The following is a 23,234-nucleotide window of genomic DNA, read 5'->3' on the forward strand; positions in this document are numbered from 1 at the left end:
AAAACAATAAACAAATCAAATGAAATGAAATAGAATTCAAGTCCGTAGTGTTCCTAAACCACTGGTACACCTTTGAGTTCGCCGAAGAAACTCATTCCCCGCATCTAGAACGAAGCATGCAAAATTGGCGTCAGATTCTCTCTCAAAAACTGATGTTGACTTCGACCCTGATTCATGGAACTCCATCTTCGAGCTCCTAGCCGGCGAACCGGTTTGGGATTTTGGCTGCTAATGGATTGAATGGTTTTGTGACTAGTTTTGTAGGGAGGGATCAAGAGTGTATTAAAGGGGTTTAACTTTTTTTATACAATTATTTAAATACCTAATTACCCATTTTCCAATGGATAATTATTTAATAAATAAAAAGTAAAAAAAAATCTAAAAATATTTATTATTGATTTTATGGGTAAAATTAGAAATATTATTTATTAATAAATTTTTTTAAGTAAATATCAACTAAAATTTTTGTTATATAAATAAAGGATCTTAGGGGTGGGTAAGGCCGTATATGCCAACCCCTTGGATTGGACCCTGGATGGATCTTATAGTGTTGCCAATTTCTTTTTAATTTTTTGGTTTTTTAATTAACTTTGACTTAATTTAATAAAATAATAATCATATTAATGTTTTAATAAGTTTATCCTAAACGTGTCATTTATTTAATTAACGGTAAATAATAATAACATAATGGTTAATGCATAAAAACTAATGAAGAGACTAACAAAATATAAAAATCAGAAGACTAAATATTCATTAAAATTGATCGAAATCACAAATTTTAAAAACTAAAAGAATTAAAATTGTAATTTAATTTTTATTTTGTCTTAATTAAATTTTCATACCTAAAAAGTAGGTCGCTTTTAATTTAGTACCTGTCGTTAGTTTTCTTTCATTAAATGATGACATGACAGATAAAATATCATGTTATCAGGCCTTATCAGTGACATCTCAGTGCCACATCATCACCTTTTTTTCCTTCTCTGTCTTACCTTTCTTCCCTTCTCCAACAAAAACTACTGTTGCTGCCTACCACCGCCACGATGTCCAACATAAAACAACTCATCTCATTGATCCATCTTATCTCTTAATCGACAACAACAACAACAAAACAAAATCATCAACAAGATTATCAACAACGTAAGCGGATTGAACCGCGTCAAGGAAGGTGGTGTGAATTTGCAAGGATGTTGGTGCGACAAAGATGCAACGACCCGCGTCCAAGCCCAGTCATCGCGTGCGCACCGTCACCACCCAGATCCACCTTTGTGTGCGTGCAACAACAATGACCAACCATCACCAATCATTGCATCATTGTGCATAACTCCACCCTCACCACCTCTATCTAGACCCCCCCCCCCCCCTAACACGTCCAAAACAACATCCCAAGACCAAAAAACATTATCGTTGACGCTCACTTTCACATATTCCTATTTTCTTTGATGTCGACGATGTTGTAGGTAGGGAACAATTGGGTTGAGAGATTGCAGAAAGAGCAGAAGGGACAATGCCAGATGCAGAATTGGTAGTCGAGGTGTGCCTTGGGGTTCAAAACAACGTTGCATCAAGAGTAGAGGAGAGAGTCATAAGGGAGAATGGGAGAAATGGAGAAGGGGTTGGGCAACATGGTAGTGGCGGTTGACAACAGTGGTGGTGGTTTTCGTTAGAGAAGGGGAAGAAGGGGAGAAAGGAAAGAAGGATAAGAGGAAGAAGGTGATGACGTGACATTGAGGTGTTAGTGATAAGGCTTGATGACATGACATTCCGTCTCCATGTCATCACTTAATGAAATGAGATTAACGATATGTACTAAATTGAAACAATTTTTTTTAGGTACTTAGTTGAAAAAATAAATGTTAGGTAGTAATATGAAAATGACTTATTTTTCAAATATGAAAAACTTAATTAAGCATTTTTTTACCCGAGTAAGATATGTGCACGTTAGTGTGGGTCATTGTTAAGACTCCCATGATGTGAGACAAAAAATTAATTTCTATTTTTTTATCTTTCCTTATTTGTCCTTAGCTGTTCCTCTCCCCTCCAATTGCTGTAACACCACCAAGAGCACTAGAACAACATTGCCGCTATAGATCGCCCAATAGATAACACACAACAAAGATCTCTTTCTATGCAATTACCTTAGCAAAACTTGCAACTAACACAATGACAACAATCCGTTATTTCATGATCTATTTCTGAACTAGTTACATAGTTGAACGAGAAATTATGTAACGCTCCATGTTTCTGCTGTGTGTTTTGTTTAATAAAAACAAAGAAAGTTGGAGAAGCAAGTGGAAGAGACACTAAACTTGAAGCCACTAATGACAATTGAGTGTTGTTGCTATCTGGTGGAAGAGATAAAGAAAATATGTTTGAATTGCCTTTAAAATTATTATAAATCGTGATGAGGTGAATTAATCTTGATTTTAATCAAATTTTATATATTTGAATTATTTTTAAAATCATAATAGAATATGATGCATAAAATTATGATAAAATTTATTTCTATCATAATTAATTCTACAATAATTAATTTTTGAACGTGTCAATCCAAACAGACGGAGAAAAAAAAGGTAGGTTTGGAGGAGTAGTATGGAATGAGAGCGGAAAAAAGAGAAAGGACAAAAAAGAATAAATCTTAGCCATTAAATTGAAAATAAAAATCTAACGGTTTAGAAGCTGTCTCGCACCGTGGGAGACTTAGGCTAGTGACCCACGGTAGCCTGCGTCCTCTAAGGTATTATTCTTTCCGCGGCAAACTGACATAACCTTTAAAAGTTCAAAGAACCTCCCTCGCCGCCGCGGAACCCTAGCCTCAGCTCCCACGCCGTTCGCCGGAGTATCGGACCTACGCTGTCGCCGGTGAGTTGTTCTTCCACGTTTCCAGACACTTATAATATTGTTTTAACCCAGAAATTATGGAACATTGCACACAAGCCTCACTTCACTTTCAAAATCATCTTCTGTCTTGTTCGATTTCCCCAGACCTAATTTCTCGTTCAATGCCATGGTTTTGAAATTTCAATTCGAAAGTGATTTTTTTTCTCTGTTGCTATATCTATATATACTGTTTGTTAACTACTTTCGGTTCCTATTTTGTTTTTCGCTCACTGACTCTAACACTGCAGGGAAATAATCCACACAAAGGCCTAACGCTATGAAGACGCCACAATCTGCATCTAAATTGAAAAGGTAATACAAATTGTTTTGTTTGTTCTAATTGGAGCTGTCTTTCAGTTATCTGTGCTCGTTGTGATTTTGAGCCTAGTGTGTGTTTGGTTAGCTTATTTTGAAAAAGTATTAGCTTTCGAGAGAAAATTTTAAGAACAAGCAATTATTCCTATAAATATTCTCTTACGAAACTGCACTTATTAGGTTGATTATTAATAGGATCACCTTGTGAAGGCTCTCTTAATTGTATATTCATTATGAAATAAACCTCTTGTTTACTTTCATTACTCTGCCAAGTACCTAACAATGAAAATCAAATTCAAATACTCCTAGTGCATGCTGCAACTTCCTGGCTGTTGCTTTATTTTGGCTTTCATTCAGGTGGGGAATTTTTTTTTTTAAATAAAAGAAATTTAGTTGACTATGAATTCGGTTTAAGTGTGTTTGTCAACTTTTAGTTACAGTGGTCCCTGATAATGTACTCCTTTGTTTAAATGCTTATATATAATTAAATGTTTATCAGGCTCGTAGAGAACTTTGTTTTGTTTTGTCTGGACTCCGGAGTTGATAAAAATTAAAAAAATGCTTTGCTCTCTGCCCCTTTTGCAGGAAAAGGGAAGAAGGTAAAGGTAAGAGAAAAAAAGAAAGGAGGTAACAAGGAGGAAAAAAGGAAAGTTGTTGACGTCCTTGAATCTCATAGCATGCTGGAGAATGACCATGATGAAGGGGAAGGTTAGATTAAACATGTTTTAAAATTACATATTTATGTGGAAGTCAAGAACTTTGATATGTGTGGCAAAGCTTTACTCAGGTTTTCATTGTTTGTTTCTGTTCTGCTAGGCTTTATTATGTGTTCATCATCAGGTTCATAAAGTTTTCTTATTAGCTTTGGCTTTTTATTCTTTAGTTAGATGCTGTACTTGAATTCTATTTTATTTTATAGAAGCTTAAATAAAATCCTTTTGTCAGTAAATTTAATTATTTGTTTCTGATTGCATGCTTTGCCACTCTTTGACTGATTATTTGTTTTTCTGCAATCTTCCCCTTCTCATTAGCATGAGATAATTCTATAATTGTATTTTTTTCATGAGGCTGTTACTCTTTGTTTTCTTAGGGTTTGACAATGAGTCTCCTAGGAGCAAAGTTGTGGAAAGTTTGTGGCAAGATCCTGATGTCAATGATTCTGGATTAACAGAAGGTTCTGAAACTGAAGAAGATGTTGGGTTTCATTCAGATGAAGAGGATATTGGAATTAATGGCCAACCAATTTCTGAAGATTCATTGCATTTGAGGTCTGTTAATATTAATTATCCTTTATTTATTTTTTCTTTGGTATAGAAGAAGAAATTTCATCTGAGAGAAGAGAAGAGAGAAAAACTAAAATTAGGGGGAAGGATAAGATATCCCTGGAAACAGAGGTATATGTAAAGAAGGGCTAAGAGGCTATTAAATGCGTCTGAACTCTTTTCAATCTCTATTTACATTTTTAATTTTCTTATAACTGGTTTCCATGTTATTATTTTATTAATTGTGCCATTTATAATTTTGACCTCTCTTGCATGTTTTGTGATTTGTTTTGCTATGAATCTGGTTGTTATTGACTAGTTACTTGCCACTGCCAGTGTTGCTTTTTTGTTTTACTTGATCCTTATACACAAATCATATGCATTTTATCTTCTTTTTGCTTTACTTTGTATAGAAGAAGAAATTTCATTTGAGAGAAGAGAAGAGCGAAAAACTAAAATTAGGGGGAAGGATAAGATATCCCTGGAAAAAGAGGTATATATAAAGAAGGGCTAAGTGGCTATTAAATGTGTCTGAACTCTTTTCAATCTCTATGTACATTTTTAATTTTCTTATAACTGGTTTCCATGTTATTATTTTATTAATTGTGCCATTTATAATTTTGACCTCTCTTACATGTTTTGTGATTTGTTTTGCTATGAATCTGGTTATTATTGACTAGTTACTTGCCACTGCCAGTGTTTTTTTTTGTTTTACTTGATCCTTATACATCGATCATATGTATTTTATCTTCTTTTTGCTTGCTCAGTGATCCTTTAATTTGACATTGTTTTTTCTATGCAGCTCTTTCGATTTACATTTGCAACATAATTTATCCAAAGAAGAAATTGACAGCCAAAGGAATAGGAAATTTAGCTGGGAGACTCCAGCTATTGGCATGTCAAATTGCAAGTGGATAGGTGTAGAAGCAAATGACTTTGATGTTTTGATGATGATCATGATGATTTGATGCAAATGATGCAAATGCGCTTTTCAAGTTTAAATTCAAGACAATGATTCAAGAATACAAGACACAAACATCAAGATGATCACTAGTACATTAGGAAGGAAATTCCTAATTGATATAGCAAAAGGTTTGGCCAAGTAATTTATGTTAAAAAGTGTTTTTCAAGAGATTTACTCTCTGGTAATCGATTACCAGAGGATGTAATCGATTATCAGTGGCAAAAAATGTTTACAACAGCTATTAAAAATTTGAATTCAAATTTTAGACTGTGTAATCGATTACACCATATTGATAATCGATTACCAGCAGTTAATAAACGTTTTAATTCAAATTTTAAAACCTGTAATCGATTACACAAATCCTGTAATCGATTACTAGAGGAGATTTTCAGAAAAATATTTCTAAGAGTCACATCTTCTCAAATGGTTTTTACATGACCACCAAAGGTCTATTTATATGTGACTTGGAAACACGAATTGAAAGAGAGTTTTCATTGCCCAAAAAGTTTTATCCTCTCAAAAGATTAAGAGAGCTTTTCTGAATTGAAATGTCTTATCCTCTCAAAGATTCCTTGGTCAAACACTTGCATATTCAATAAGGAATTGTGATTGATCTTCATTGTACAATCTATCTCTTTCAAGAGAGATTTCTTCTTCTCTTCTTCTTACTTCTGAAAAGGGATTAAGAGACTGAGGGTCTCTTGTTGTAAAGGATTCCTGAACACAAGGGAAGGGTTGTCCCTGTGTGGTTTAGACTTTGTAAAAGGAGTTTTACAAAGAGAGTGAAAAATCTCAAGTGGGTTGCTTGAGGACTGGACGTAGGCACAGGAAATAGCCGAACCAGTATAAATCAAGTTTGCATTTCTCTCTTCTCTTAAACTTCTTTTATTTATTGCTATTTATCTTTGGCTTGAAAAAAGTTTATTTTGAATTGTCTTTTGAGTAATTCATGTTAAGGGTGCATTGTTAATCTAAAAAGAGAGAGTGAATTTTTAATTGGGGAATAGTTCTTGTTATCTTAATTCAACCCCCCCTTTTTAAGATAACTGAGGCCATTTGTCTAACAGTAGGAACTGGAGAGAACATTTTGGAGGTATTTCATATTATTTATATCCAAGATTTTGAAACAGTGCCACCTCTATGTGAAAATGCAAAAAATGGTACATTTTCATAGCCATTGGCCAATCAGTAGCCATGAAGGAATGGGGGAAGGTTTGGCTCTGGCACACTGCAATGCTACATTTTTTTTATAATGATGGTCTTTCATCACTTTCTTCCCTAAAATTGATAATGCCATCTTAGGTGAGAAAAACCAATTAGATAGAGTAAGGTTACTTTTTAAGTTGATAATTGAGTTTAAGTCGATGTTGTGTTTACTGCCTGCTTGGAGATATTGATTAATTGCCCTTGCAGTTAAAAATAATAAAATGGTCTGTTTCAATTGGAATTGGCATTTTTCCTGTCATTGACATCAACCATATCTTGGCTTTGTTGTAATTTTATATTATGTAAAATGCACACAAATTCAAAATCTTACATTTGCTAATAAAAGATATTTTCATCCTTCAATTTGGTGAAGGCCTTGAGTGCATATTACATCGTTCTCTCTTGCTTTCTTGTTTAGGATTTGGATATCAATTCTTGTCATGGTCTCAAATCAAAGTTGTCCAAGCATTGGATGGATGCTTACAACAGGACATCTGGAGGCAAAGATATTAGTTCACCTAAACAGAAGATGTTTTTCTCCCTTTGTAAGTTGATTTGAAATCATAATGATAAATTACAATGAGCTTTGCACATCTACAATCATAATCATTAAAAGCTTAAATCCTCCCATTTTAGTTTTTTATCCTGAATGTTTGCTTCACTATGGGTGAGTTTAAGATTCTGTTTCTTCTAATATTCTGAAAATTTTACTATTTCTTCTGTTTACTATAAATTTTCTGGTCTGATAGGGAATTACGTTGGTTATAATGTTATATAGGAAAATCACAAAATGCCAAACAAAGAAGCAGCAAATGACTTTTCCACTCTTGATTTTTTTAATCATTTTATGGGCATTGACTTCATGTTGACTTGGTTCCAGGCAGCAGCTACCGGGATATACTTCACTGTAACAAGAGGCCTTTCTATCTCAAAGGCCTTGAAGACACAAGCATCATGGATGCATACATAATGCATTCTGTAAGTATATTTTTCTGTCATTTTATAAAAAATATGGAGTTTGTGAATGTCTTTGACGTAGTGATTATTACACACAGCTCAATCATGTCTTCAGAACTAGAGACTGTGAAAAAAATGATGCCAAACTGACCAAGCTTAAAGAGAATGCTGATAGTGATAGATTTCGAGATCAGTGTTTTACTCGTCCTAAGGTAAATGAGTCTTAATTGTTTCCTTATGATGGATTTTTTTATTATTATAATTGCATTTGCCCCTTCAAATCTTTAATCAGTTTTCTGCAATTTATTTTTCCATGTAGTCCTTACTTTGTCATATGAAATATTTGACTTGTAGAAAACAAACATACATTATTTTTTAATATATTTAATAGATTAATAGATTTGGTATTCCTTGAAATACATATTTTGTCGTGGATTTGATAATACTCTCTCTGTCCCCCGTGTTCTTTGTTGTATGTTTAATTGATCAACATAATATTCCTTTGAAATGGGGGAAAAAGACTTATGGTTCAAATTTAAAAAATGGGGCGACGTCAGGGAGATATTCATCGCAAAGAATAGAAACAGAAATGGGAGGAGATACGGTTTCGTGTGATTCAAAGGGGTTGAAGATGTTCGACAACTTGAGTGGCAGTTGGATAACCTGATTATCAGGGGACTGAAATTGCACGCAAACCTCCCGAAACATGGAAGGGAACGAAAGCTGATAAGGAAAACTACTGTTGCTGATCAACACAACAAAGGACATCGAAGGGATTAGCAGGTAAACCGAGACGAGAACATAGGCAGGATGAAAACAGAACAAACAGTGTGGAACAATGGAGCCTGGAATCAATATCCTTAGTGAAGTACACTACTGGTTTCGTATGCGGAAGCGGTTGCGACAGGTAGCAAGGTGTCAACAAGAGATGGTTCCTGACACATAAACAGGTGATGACGCAACCATCCCACTCGTCTATACAGCTAACGATACCCATCGAATAGAGGACATGGTTCAGTGATGCATGGGTTGGCAGGTTACGAAACTTGACGGCGGTCAATAGATTAGAGGAGGAACTGATGTGGGACGGTGGTGAGGACGTTAGGCCTAAGTACCTTTGTGGTGATATGGTACTACTCATGGGCCTTAGTGATACTAGAGCAGAAGATTTGTGCAGGGAAGAAGACGAAAGTGGCTTGTCCATGTTTCATACATTGGAGAAATGGAGCCCAACCATGAAGTCTGGTTTTAGGTTGGTTTGGGTCCTATGCTGGGGAGTCCCGTTACACGCATGGGACATGGAAAATATCAAAAAGATTGTGGGGGTGGTGGGTGAAGTGGTCGACATTGATGACGACGCTGCAGACCTCCAACGTTTGGACAGGGCAAGAGTGCTCATTAAGACACCATGGCACCCCACAATTAACCACAAGGTGCTGGTGTCCATTAATGAGGTCGAATACATCATTAACATCGTGGAGGAGACATGCTACAACCCTTGTAGATGCTAATGTAGTACGGACAGCTTCATAGGATCCTCAGAGGAAATATCGTCGAAAGAGAGTGATATGGGGTAGAGTCTGATATCGGAATACAAAACGTATGTCGGAGAGTTTTCGGCGGCAGCCATGGGTGTGGGAGCTGTAGAAAGTGACCAGCACATAAGCGAAGGAGATAACCTATTGTCTGATGGTCAATGTTTTAAACAAAGACCCATGGACAATAGTAAGGACCCTTTGCCAAGTAGACCAATCAACATTAGGCCTAGCAACAACAGTACCAGCCATGGGGTTGAGTCCCTATGTGGTGCTGGCGGACGACACACAGACACCCTGACAAACCTGCTTGGTGATAAGGACAGATACGCAAAAGACGATAGCTGTCAGGAGGTATGGGCAGCAGAGGTTGACGTGGGAATGGGGAATGGTATTGTGGCTGTTGAAGAAAAGAATGAAGACAGAGGTAACAAAGGAAAAAATAGAGAAGAAATGGGCCCACAACTGATCCAGAATTTTGAATTAAAGGGGGAATAGGCACGTGATGGCTTAGAGGACAGAGAAGAAGCTTTGTCTACTACAGGGCCCACAAACAAAAAAAATGAGGAAAGAAAGGGAGACAGAAATCAGATGGTGGGTTGTAACATAAATGGGCCTGATCCTAAGTGGAAGGTATACTCTAGAAATAGGTGGTGTAAAAAGGAAGCTGAACCTAAAAAGACAGAAGGACCCAAAGAAATAATTGAGCCCCAAGATGACCAGCAACAGCAGCAGAACAGGTGGTGCAAAAAGGAAGCTGGACCCAAAGAGACAAATGGACCCAAAGAAACAATTGGGCCTCAAAATGATCAGCAACAGCAGCAGAACAACAACATAGAAAAGGATCCAACTTCCAGTAAAACCAACCACGATACATCCCGAAAGCTAGGGGGTAGCGGATTGAAAGAAATTATAAGCTGGGAGGAAAGGTATGATGATGATTACAACGTAGTTGTTCTACAGTCAGCCAGGAGCCCTACAAAATGTGAGATTGTAAAAGAAGCTGCAAGCAATTGGGATATGGCAAAATATTTGGGAGTCAAATGTTGTATTCAGGAGGACATAATGGTATGCAAGATGATGAGCATGGAAGAAAGGGATAAGGGAGAGGTGCAGAGCAAGGGAAACAGTGCAAAGGATTAATGAAGATCATAACATACAATATAAGGGGGCTGGGGAGGGGGTTAAAGTGGGCCTCAATTAGAAAACTAGTCAAAAAAGAAAGAATAGATATGTTATGTCTACAGGAAACTAAGAGGTAAGTGATAGACAAGAAGGTATGCCAAGCTCTGTGGGGGGATCCTGAGGCTACATGGGAGGTACAGTCAGCATGTAATAGTGCTGGAGGGTTACTATGTATATGGAATGAAGAGACATTCAGGCTAGAAAACAAGTTAATTGGCGATGGTTTCATTTACTTGGAAGGGACATGGAAAGCGGATGGTGCCAGAATCGTGATAGTGAATATATACTCGCCATGTGATGCAATTTTGAAAAGAAACTTTTTGGAAAAGGTCAGACAGATAAGGCATGCAAACATGGGGGGCTTATGGTGCATAATAGGAGATTTCAATTGTATTAGAAGACCCTCAGAAAGAATAGGCACTTGCCAAAGGATGTAGGATGAGGGTATTATGAAGGAATTTAATGAATGGATTGCAGATTTAGAGGTTGAGGATGTGCCTTCTGTGGGAAGAAGATTCACTTGGTACAGACCAAATGGGACAGCCTAAAGCAGATTGGACAAAGTTCATGTATCCTCTGAGTGGTTTGCTAAATGGCAAGGAACTACCCAGCTTATCATGGACCGTAACTTCTCAGATCATTGCCTAATTCTGTTGAGATCTACTTATGCAGATGGGGCCCAAAGCCATTTTGAACTCTGGATTGTTGGTTTGAGGATAAGTCATTTAGGAAGACTGTCCGTGACAGCTGGACATCGAATGATATAAGTGGATGGGGGGTTTCGTTTTAAAAGAAAAGATTAAGAGGTTAAAGCAGAGATTAAAAGTATGGAATAAGTCTCAATTTGGTGATATGCAGCAAAAAATAAGAAGAATAGAGATGGAGATGAACAACTTGGAAATAGAAGGTGAGGACAGACAATTCAATGAGGTAGAGATCAAAAGGTGAAAACAACTGTAGGAGGAATTATGGACAACACTTTCAAATGCATCACTGTTAAGACAAAAGGCAAGGGCTAGGTGGATCAAGGAAGGGGATTGCAATTCCAGATTTTTCCATTTGCTGGTAAACTGGAAACGTAGACACAATATGGTTAGAGGAGTGCTGGTAGATGAGTGCTAGGTAGAGGAGCAGGGTAAAAGAGGAAATCAGACACTTTTTCATGAAAAGATCTGAAGAAATTGAATGGGAGAGGCCTAAATTAGACGGGGTCACTTTTAATGCTATCGGACAGCAACATAATGATCTCCTGATGACACCTTTTGGTGAGGGAGAAGTGAGGGATGCGGTATGGGATTGTGGTAGCGAGAAGAGCCCAGTACCGGATGGATTGAATTTCAGGTTCATAAAGGAATTCTGGGATGTTATTAAGCCAGATTTCATGCGATTTCTGGATGAGTTCCATGTCAGCGGAGCTTTTCCGAAGGGAAGCAATGCTTCATTCTTAGCATTGATCCCTAAGGTCCATGAGCCACAGAGTCTGAATGAATACAGACCTAACTCACTAATAGGTTGTGTATATAAAATAGTGGCCAAATTGTTATCTATAAGGCTGAGGAAGGTGCTGCCAGCTATCATAGACGAACGACAAACCGCTTTCATAGAAGACAGACACCTACTCCACAGTTCGGTTATTGCCAATGAAGTCATTGATGAAGCAAAAAGGTGCAGTAAAAGCTGCCTTGTGTTCAAAGTTGATTATGAAAAGGCATATGACTCAGTTTGCTGGAATTTCCTCCTATATATGATGAGGCGGATGGGTTTCTGTACTAAATGGATTTTGAAGGATGCCTGAAATCAACTTCCATTTCTATACTGGTTAATGGGGGCCCAACTACGGAGTTCATTCCTCAAAGAGGTCTTAGGCAAGGAGATCCCCTCGCCCCATTCCTATTCAACATTGTAGCTGGTTTGATGAGAGAAGCACAACAGAAGAATTTGTTTGAAGGATTTAAAGTCGGGAAAAATAATATGGACATCTGCGTACTGTACAGTATGCAAATGACACAGTTTTCTTTGGAACAACAACATGGAAAATGTTAAAGCAATCAAGGTGATGTTGAGGAGCTTTGAGCTGGTGTCAGGACTGAAGATAAACTTTGACAAAAGCAGATTTGGCGCCATCGGGGCAACTGAACAATGGATACTCAATGCTGCTACATACTTAAACTGCAGAGTGTTGTCGGTACCCTTCTCATATTTGGGTATCCACATTGGGGCAAACCCACGGCGTAGTGAGACATGAGATCCAGTTGTCAAAAAATGTGAGAGAAAATTATCAAAGTGGAAACAAAAATATCTTTCTTTTGGAGGAAGGGTGACTCTGATAAAGTCAGTCATGAACTCAATACCTATCTTCTGCCTCCTTTTTCAGGGTGCTGAAGAAAGTGATGGACAAGCTGGTGGGACTACAGAGGTAGTTTTTGTGGGGCGGAAACTCAGATCAAAAGAAGATTGCCTGGGTGAATTGGGGTACAGTTTGCTTGGCAAAGGAGAAAGGGGGCTTGGGTATAAGGGATTTGGGGAAGTTTAACTTGGCTTTATTCGGGAAATGGCGCTGGAATTTGTTCAATCATCATGGGGAGCTGTGGGCACAAGTTCTGGAATCAAAGTATGGGAGGTGGAGGAATTTGGATGCAACAAGAAGGTCCATCAGAGAATCTCTTTGGTGGCGAGATCTTAGCTCTACTTGTAATCTGTTTGAGGGGAGCTGGCTTAAAAATGGGACAAAATGGAAAGTAGGATGTGGATCAAAGGTCTTATTTTGGGAAGATGGATGGTTGGAGGATGGGGTCTCATTTAAGGAGAAGTATCCAAGACTATACCAGATTTCTCAACAACAAAATCAACACATCCAGCAAATGGGCACAATAGCAGATACAGGTTAGGAATGGAAGCTTAAGTGGAGGAGGTTCTTCTTGGAGGCTGAAATAGACGCAGTCGCAAAATTTATGGAAGACTTACAGCGTCTGACGATACATGTGCAGCAACAGGACATGTGGAGTTGGGAGGGAGATTCGTGCGGTAGGTATACAGTGAGAAGTGCTTATGAATTTCTCAATAGGAATTTGTTGTTGGAAAGTCAGGATGAAACGTTTAAAGCACTATGGGAGATAAAAGTCCCAAGTAAAGCCACAATTTTTGCTTGTAGATTGATCAGGGAAAGACTGCCTACAAAGAATAACTTGAGAAAGAGGAATGTGGAAACTAATGATGTCACCTGCCCGTTTTGCAGAAGTCATGATCAGGACAAGGCTCACTTATTCTTCACTTGTGCTAACATCTTGCCACTATGGTGGGAATCGCGATCATGGGTAAATGTAGTGGGTGCTTTTTCGGAAAATCCAAAACAACACTACTACTACAATATCAGTGGACTTAGGCCTCAGAGGTGGCAAACATGGTGGATTGCTTTGACATGTTGTATTTGGAAGCATAGGAATAGGATGGTCTTCCTAAATGAAAGTTTCAACAGTCATAACGTGATGGAGGATGCTCTATTTTATTGCTGGACCTGACTTAAAAATCTGGAGAAAGGATTTGATATCCTGTTTCACTCATGGTCCAGTAACATTAGGGATAGTTTTGTCTTGAGGGGGGATAGTTTCTATAATACAAGTTAGGCTGGATGGGTACCTAGCGGTTAGCCAGATCTTTGGTGACCTAATTCAGGTTGGTTAGCATGTATTAGGTCACCACAGTTCTGCACCTTGCAAATGCTAGGATGTATATACAACAGTACTGCTTGTACTATCTTTAATATTCTATATAATATATATATACTTTTGGTGATTTTAAAAAAAAAGTATTCCTTTGAAATGGACTTTAAGTTAGACGTAAGCTTCTATTTAAGAAATGTTAAGCAAATTTTATTTATCTTTTTTCTTTCTGTTTCGTGCTCTAGGTATTGATAAACTCAGTATTCCTTTGAAATGAACTTTTAAGTTAGAAGTAAGCTTCTATTTAAGAAATGCTAAGCATATTCTATGTATCTTTTTTCTGTTTCATGCTCTAGGTTTTAATTTTATTGCCATTGGCAAGTATTGTGTACCGTGTTGTGAAGAGGCTTATACAGCTTACACCTTCTGCCTACATGGTATGTTGATTTTCTCTCTTTCTAGTTTACATTTGAATGTTATGTTTCCTCTTTGTACTCATTGGGTGTAATTGTGTTATAAGTGACTTCTAAAGAAATCCAATTAATTTTTAGAAAATAATGGTTACAAAGTTATCATTTGTTTCCTTCTATTTAAGATTATTTTTGTCATATTATTATTATTAGTTGTCATCATCGTCGTTGTTTATGTAATTTGGAAAAGGCTAGCTATGGTTACATTGGGTTGATCCAGAATGTGAGAAGGTGAACAAATTTTTATATAGTGTATATAACTCCAATTGACATTATTGATTTTAATGCATATCAAATTCCCTGGGTAGTGAAATTCTAAGACCATCAATAGATGTAGTTGTTGAACCTTCATTTGAACTTTGTAGGCTGAAATGATTGGTGCTACACGTAACTTTCAACTCAAGTTTTTGCCTGTTGACTCATTGTTGCTAGTGTTACTTATTAATATTATCCATCTTATTGTATTGCATTGCATTTTCCTTGAGTAAGATAAACAATTCTGTAGGTCCTTTTTGATAATTGTGTTTTTGTTAGGTCAATGTTGAACATATGGATCGTTTTTCCACTAAATTTGGAAGTGAAGAACATAAAGGTGATATAGAAAATGGCAAAGAGTCTGAAAATGCAAAACCTCACAAGTCTTCCAAAGTGGCGGACTTTCAAATACTTTTTGGTGGTAATAATGAGGATGACTTTATGATTGGCATCAAATTTACTAGGTAATTATACTCTATTACTCTAATGGTGTAGCAGTTTGTCCTCCGATGTTATTTGTGGTCATTTTTTCAATTGGTGAATGGTGGATGCCAGGGATTGATGTGGGCACTGTTGGGGTTCCAAACAACAACAAAAGCCTTATCCCACTGGGCAAGGTTGGCTACATGGGTCACTTTATGACATTCAGCTCGGTTAAAGACAAAATCTTTAGAGATATTATTTTCCATGAGGTCTCTCTTATCAGCTTCTCCCAATGTCATTCTTGGTCTCTTATTTCCTGTATTAGTACACTGCTTAGTTACATACTTACATAGTTACATGTATGCCATATTACTATACTATCTCGACAACCCATGGGAAGCTGCTTTTATTGAACTGTATTAATTGTAACTTGCAATATGAGATGATATTTCTGTGGTAATGTAAGTTTTATGCTTCATTCTGTGCAGGAAGACAGTCAAGTTGTTTAGTGATTTCCATACCTCTGACATTATCATTGCTTTAGCACTTTGCTTGGTTAATGTAAGCAGCTTTTTTCCCCTCATTTATTTTTGTTTCTTTTATTCATATTTGATTCTAGAGATTTCTTTTTGCTCCCTTTAGATTAAATTTACAGTTTTGTGATTGATCAATCAAGTTTCCCTTATATTTTGGTTGGACAGTTATTATTTTGTTTATTTATTTATTTTAAATGAAGAAATTATATTAATACAGATTACTAGTACCAAGGCATAGGGTAAGACATCTTCTTCAAGGAAACAAGGGTGAATATCTGAGTATAACTCCTTACTCTGTAATTACAAAGAGTAAAGGAGTTATACACGCACAGAATAAAAATCCCGAAGTAGAGAAAGTCTAAAAAAAAGGAGAGGAGTATGTTACATACCATGAGCAGAAAATATCTGTGTTAATATTCTATTATAATGTCTTTTTCCTTTAAAATTTGCTAATTACTACATCTCATGTCATTTCTTCTTTGAGCATGTTACTCTCGAAATGAAACCATTGCCATGTTACCATCAACATTTCCTATGGCAACAAAATCAGATGCTTATGTAATTCTGCTGAATCTTTTTATAAATGTATTACTTATATATTCTAACACCAGTTTGTTCAATATTTTAGAAAATTGAAGAGGCTGGGAGTAATAAGGAAAAAGATGTAGATTTTCTTTCTTCCTTAGAGGTAAGTTACCCTACTTGTGAATGTTATAGATCATAAAAACCTATCTCAATATGTAGTGTAGTTACCCTGCATATGGGTCAAGAATATAAAGTTGACAAAGTATGTATTATTTATCCTAAACAGGTTCTGATCATTGATCATGCAGATGTGACATCAATGCAGGTCTGTAGTGATCTTCCTTTAAATTACTATAACAGATTGATTTCCCCATTATTTTGACTACAATATGAATGTTGCTTCTCATTATTGTTGAAAATTTGCCAGAATTGGTATCATGTGCATACAGTTATTGAACACTTGAACCGCTTACCATCTAAGCAGCCTGGAACAGATGTAATGCGCATTAGACCATGGTACATTTTATAGTAACCTTTCTGTGTTGAAGTTGGTTTTCCTTGTGTTTTTGGCCCTAGATTGGTGTTAACGTTGTTCAATTTTCTTTAGGTATAACTCTGCCCAGAAATTTTGAGATTTGTATGTTTGTATCTTTTTTTAGGTATCTTGATGATCATTCCAGATTTTACAGGCAAACAGTAATACTGGGTTTTTATTCAAATCCAGGTAATGAGCCTTCCTTCTTGTAGCCATGTCTTTTGAGAACAAATATACATTATTGTTTTGCATTTACCTCTTTTAGAGAGAGCTAGATGTTATCTGTTGAACATATGCACTTGCATTCTTTTTCCTTTTATTCTGTTTAGTAAATGGGGCATTGGTGAAATTTTGGTTTTTGAATTTGCCTTTTATGTTAGAGTGATTTGATCTATTTGCATTAGCATGTGAGATTGATATAGATTTGATCTATTTATATTTACATTTTACATTTTAAATTGCAATCATCATGGTATCTATTTCCTATAACGTTGGTGAAATTTTAGTTTTGGAATTTGCCTTTTCAGAAAGATGGTTGGTAAACCTATGCTCCATTTCACCTTATATGGCTGCTGAGTTATAACTAGAGTTTGTCATTGAATCCATCTTTTGTGCACTATTGAAACACAGCCAGGTCTATTATAACCTCTGCATTTCCATGTTGCAGATGTAAATGCTTCATTCAATCATCAGTGCCTTAATTATGAAGGGAAGGTATGTAACATTTCTGGTTGGTGATTGCACTGCCTTGCTTTTTTATAGATTCAAGGTTTGTGCACTGTTACCAACTATTGGTTATGGCAGTGCCATTACACTATCGGTCTCTTCACTGGATTTTAGTAGAACTGCAATTTTCCATCAATGGCATTGTGCTTTTCACCATTCTTCTTTTGGCGGCTGAAACTGCCAGTACACTGGCAGATATGATGGAGGATGGCCGAATGATATGATTGAATTTAATCTTTTTTGTCTTTTTTTTTTAAATTCCAATATTTTAGGGATTTGCTAATAGGAAGCTGCATCCCAATCATGGAGGGCTTAAAGATGTATCATGACTAAAAAGTTCTAACTGTATTAGAATGTCTTCAAATTTCCCTGCTCTTTTAGCCTTTTTTTATGGAGGCATTGTTGATACGCCTTGTGAAATGAAAACTGCAATCAAAATGTGTGCATGCATGTTTGTGTCCCCTCCCTGAAGCATTTACACCAAACAAAATTATTTTTTTTATTTTAAAATATTTCAGTGATCAGTATTTTTATTTGATATCTGCAGGTGAAATTGATCAATGAATGTAAAGGTGTCTTACATAAAGTGCTACCCAAGATACGACAAGTAATCTTTTTTAATATTGCTAGCTGCTTAATAAATAATCTTCATTTGGTCCTATACTATTGTGATGCAGTCAAGGTCTAAAGATAATGCGTAATGTTTTAGATGGGAAGCGAACCGATTGGGTCTATATGCTTTCTGAAAGTGTAATTGATAATTTATTACACTTCAATTTCCTTTGATCTTATTACTAGTAGACAGTACACAGGAAGAATATTCGTTGTTGTATTATTAGTTTAATACTAGACAGTACATGAGATAAATGAGTCAGCAATAATATTATCTACCTTACTATATATTTTATTGTTGTTATGCTATATTTTCTGCTTGTAAATGCAAAAGAAATAATATTTTTCAGGATGACTTTATTTTGTCTGTAATTCATTAGGAATGACTGTAATATTAACGATTCACAAATTAGCATATTTTCATGGACGTCCAATAATGTGAAATGTAGGGTGCTGCTCATAATATACTCTCACTTGTTTCAAGGAACTGCAAACAAACTAATGGGTCTTGTTATGATTTTGTTTGTTTGATATACTAGTGTTCCATCATTATTATTTTTTCTTCATTATTGAGATCAGGCAATTCATTTTTGTGTTTTGTGTTATCAATTTTTATATTTATTCAGATTTATCACTGTAGGTTTGTGCCTTACTCTAATATTGAGCTAATACTTTATCTAATTCTTGAACCCTGTAGATTTATGAACGATTTAATGTAGACTCTATAGTAGAAGCTGATGATGCCCGATTTGATTATTTTGTTAAAAAGGTATGTAATTTGTATTTGTGATCTTGAAAATATTATGTTATGTTGAAGTGGTTTTGAATAACTTACTGTCCATTCTATCTGTGAGAATTTCATGTCATAGGTGTTCTTTCTTGACTAATTTGGCTCAAGCCGGATTTTAAATGAACATTAGAGTGAAAAAAGTTACTCAAGTAAGCATGGATGGCAAAATTTAATCTGGACATCCACAGTTACTAAAATTATGAGGTTCATTTTTGTAGCTGCATAATTGCAATTTTATGATGACACATTGTCCAAGTCCTGTCTCCCTGATGACCAATGAATATATTTTTGCTACATGCTCTTCTCATTTAATCACTTACATTCTAATTCATTTCAACCCAAAGACATCTTTCTTCCACCATTACTTTTATGAGCTGTAGGAATGTATATAATATGATTTTTTTAAACTCAATCTTAGGTTTCCAAATAGGCCACAATGGCAGTGAACTGGTTTTATCTTTAAATGTAAATTTATGATTTCTTGTACCAGTATTTAACTAGTTATTAATTTAGCCATGATTGGGGTAAGTAAGAATAGAGTCTCTCTGACTTTTAACTCAAGTCAGCTAATTGTTTTTAACTCGTGGCATTGAGTTAATACTGCAGTTTAAAAATAAGTCATGTAATAAAAAATGATATAAAGAAAATAGTAATAAAAGTTGGTTTTACTTTTAATTGCAATTGTCCATGTAATTATTGACATTAGAGTACTATTGCTTTTTATCTTTGGTCTTTAACGAGCCGAATGACGTCGTGTGATTCCCTGTAGTTAAGTCAACCACATCTAAGTGGGAATGTGGGATTAAGCTTTGTTGTTTTTATTCTTGCTTAGCTCTGCCTTTGACATCTTATTGGAGATATTATATGTCATCTAGCAAAAACATTTATGTTTTATTTGGTCATTGTAAATAAAATACAACTTTTATTTGTATTCAAAATAAGAAGCTACCTTGGTGGAGATCCTCAACAGTAGTGATGTCACTAATGAATAATTATGTTTTTTATTGGATTATAAAATTTGTTATTAGACAGTTGCTTTTAAGGATGTAGTTGGTGACATTATAGAGAGAAATATGTTATTTAACTATGATTTTTTCCCTGCTTGTCAAATGTCCTTATTATTTGTGTTTAAGAATGATTCATCCTTGGTCAATTACTAAAGCTTATCTTGGTATAAGTGTTGTCTATTTTATGCATATCATTTTGCTGACTTCATCTGCTTAGAAATTGTGAACACAATTTTTCTGTTGAATTTCTTTAAATAAGTGCCTTAGGACAGTCCAAACAGTATTAACAATTATGTGTTCGTTATTACAAATTTTTGACAATTGGGTCATTTAAATAATGTCAATCATTCTTTTCTTGCAGGTTTTACCCAGAATAAATGATTTAGATCAGGTTACTTTTTTAAAAAATTTCCATATTTTTTTTTAGCTTTAATGCATGTGATAATTTAATTTCATACTCTAAATTTTTGGTTTTCTTTGATGTAGGGAGGGACCATGTTGTTTACCAATTCTTATTTTGAATTTATTCGAATCCGAAATTTTTTGAAGTCACAAAATGCCTCCTTTTGTCTGCTTGGGGAGTAACAATCCATGTCCATTATTATGTCATTAGTTGAATGTGATTATTTGATACTAGTGATTTTTTCTAAATTCATATTAGGTAGTTCTTATGTTGCATTTTGATTTATGAGTGGTCTTTTTTGTTAATTTAGGTATACAACCCAAAGTGATATTTCTCGTGCGCGTGTTTGTTTCTATGAAGGAAAAAGAAAAATTTTGGTTTACACTGAGAGATCTCACTTTTACCACAGATATAAGGTTGTATAGATTGAAATAATCTATTTTTCCCTCTCTTTCATCCTTCCCTGTCGTTTTTGCCTCTGGTATTTAATAGCTTGTATGCTTTGTAAAAAAATAAAAATGAATATACTTGGTTCTGGTCATTTGTCTAGTTAATGGGATGCAGTAACTTAAATGCTGAAGAGTTAAATATATAATTTAGTTCTGAAAGTAACAATTTGTGTTGTTGTCCCTGGAAATTTTGTCTATACAAATTAGTCTTGATAGGTGAACTTGTATACAAATTGACAACTTGATAGGATAAACTTGTTAGCAAGTTAATAACTTTTAGCCATAAGGACCAATTTTCTTGCAGACATGCACTTTTAGGGATGAAAGCAACTTATCTCTCAGGAACCATTTTATATTTTTAATGAACTGTTGAAATTGATTTTTTAGAATGAGAATCATATTACACAAAATAAACAATTTAAATCAGTTAGGACTATGTATACTATAGACTGAAGTGTTCATGATTGAGTATTGACCATTACAGAAAATTGTGTAAGCATAGTTTATGTTTGATCACTGAAGTTATGACTGATATGGGGTGTTATTATCCTCTGCTTTCATATTTTTATTCATACTAAATATCAACATATTTAGTTTATTTCTTGATGACAGATTCGTGGGGTTCAGAATTTAATCATTTATTCACTCCCAGAGAGGAAGGAGTTTTACCCTGAGGTAAGTTGGCTTGTAAAGTCAAATATTTTTTTCCTTTCACTCATAAAGAATACACTAAAGGATTATAAAACTGATGAAATAGTCTTTCCATGGCTACAAAGATGTTAAATGAAAGAAATAAGAAAATAATCTGTCAGAACAATCTAGTCCTATTGCACTGTCAACCTTGGAAAACTAAAAAGTCCAATATGCATAATCACATAAGGAAGCTAAGGAAACAAGCCTTTCCCACAAAAGGTGGAGAGGGATACTTTTATGGCTAAAAGTTTTGGAATTATGCTCCAGTACAATCAACAGACTCCAAAAAAGCACAACCAAAAAATGCCTCATTAGTTTATTGTTCTTTCTCTACTGTTTCTATAGCATATGCACTTCTTCAAATTTATTGTTTATGATTTCTTTTAAATTTGCATCAGATGTTATTCTTATGTTGTTATGAGTGACACTGAAAACTTAATGTAGATTAATCTTTTTTTTATCCTGTTGCAGATTGTGAATATGCTTGATGGGTCTGACAATATGACATGCACTGCTCTTTTTTCCTACCTTGACAAGCTTCGGGTAATACTTTATTCTCTTTGATGTCCCTTTATCTTGTGTTACTTGCTGGAATGTGGTTTCTGTGGGTTTATATATGTACTTGCTTGGAAAAATGATTGGTAAAGATTGTGATTTAATGGCTTGGTATATTATGGCTTCCCAGTTTCTTACTGCTAGATAATAATAGATGGGCTTTTTCACCAGCACAGCTCAACTGACTTTGCTTATCTAGAGCTATCTGCTTTTTTTTTTTTTTAAGAAAAAACTTTCATTGACAAACTGCAGATTTTTTCTTTAACTTATATAATTGCTTACACCATCTGGATATTTTCTCATACACAACATTTTTAGATTGTAACATTAATGGCATGGTAGGGCTTATGGAGTTTATATTTGCACACCTTTGGAAAAGGGAAAGAGAATTGATATTATGTTGATGTAATTAGCTTTGTTAAAAGGATGGTGCTCTTAATAGTTAATTGAATAAGTAATTTATTGGTCTTCTTTCTCAGTGATTGACTATTCCTGCTGCAAATTAAAATTTTTACGTGTAGTGTTATTCTGGGAATGTGGGAAGCTGTATATTTTGACTTTTTGAGGTGATTGACATTTCGTGTCTTTTGCAGTATTTGTTAATAATATATACTAGGGCTCCTGTAATCTTGTTTTCATTTTTGCTCTTTCTCATCATAATTGTTAATTGCATTATACTCCTATCTTTTTTGGATTACATTTCAGCTGGAAAGAATTGTTGGAACTACTCCAGCCAAAAGGATGGTGGTTGCGGAGAAAGGTGTTTTTGTTTTCTGCCATTAGAATTCTGCCAAGACAACCATGTGAATTAACTTGGGTCCGTGGCAGTGGCATCATGGATTAGTATATGTGACCATGGATGCCAAGAGGCTCTTGAAAACGATTTTGACGAGAAGATGAGTGGAAAAATAGTTTTGCCGAGGATGCTTATGAGTGGAAAATAGTCTATAGAACAAAAATCACGGAGGAAAACTCTTTGGGTTGGTTTTGTATTGTATTAGTCCCCGCACCCCAAGCGAATTCAGTTTAATATAATGATAGAACTGTAAATTTTAAAGGGGATATATTTTAATGATAGCAAGCATTCTAAAAACTCTTTGGGTTGCTCTTGAACGAGTTTTTTCTCAATGGAAATTATTCTCTTAATGCGGTGCTTCTCTATTTTAAAAGGTATAAAAGTGGCCTTTTATAGACGGGAACGGATAAGGGAGATAAAAATTTGAGTAAATAATCACTTTTGTTCTTTAATATGTAATTTGTTGGCAAATGCGTGCCTGAAAGATGAAAATATAAAA

General features: G+C 35.3%; 1 protein-coding gene across 1 annotated transcript; it reads left to right on the forward strand.

The window, feature by feature from the left end:
- Nucleotides 1-1,504: 1,504 nt before the first annotated feature.
- On the forward strand, nucleotides 1,505-23,032 carry LOC100779633 (U3 small nucleolar RNA-associated protein 25). The gene is made up of 24 exons (XM_014767643.2): nucleotides 1,505-1,625; nucleotides 3,778-3,900; nucleotides 4,283-4,460; nucleotides 5,257-5,372; nucleotides 6,489-6,511; nucleotides 7,043-7,169; nucleotides 7,505-7,602; nucleotides 7,680-7,793; nucleotides 14,317-14,397; nucleotides 14,965-15,149; nucleotides 15,597-15,669; nucleotides 16,273-16,332; nucleotides 16,456-16,494; nucleotides 16,597-16,685; nucleotides 16,829-16,893; nucleotides 17,372-17,418; nucleotides 17,978-18,037; nucleotides 18,740-18,811; nucleotides 20,201-20,230; nucleotides 20,326-20,420; nucleotides 20,553-20,658; nucleotides 21,304-21,366; nucleotides 21,856-21,927; nucleotides 22,645-23,032. The coding sequence occupies exons 1-24, from the start codon at nucleotides 1,505-1,507 to the stop codon at nucleotides 22,720-22,722; spliced, it is 2,115 nt and encodes a 704-aa protein (XP_014623129.2). The 3' UTR covers nucleotides 22,723-23,032.
- The last annotated feature ends 202 nt before the right edge of the window (nucleotides 23,033-23,234 follow it).

This window comes from Glycine max, chromosome 15 (genome assembly GCF_000004515.6).
Source record: "Glycine max cultivar Williams 82 chromosome 15, Glycine_max_v4.0, whole genome shotgun sequence".
In the NCBI taxonomy this organism is placed as follows: domain Eukaryota; kingdom Viridiplantae; phylum Streptophyta; class Magnoliopsida; order Fabales; family Fabaceae; genus Glycine; species Glycine max.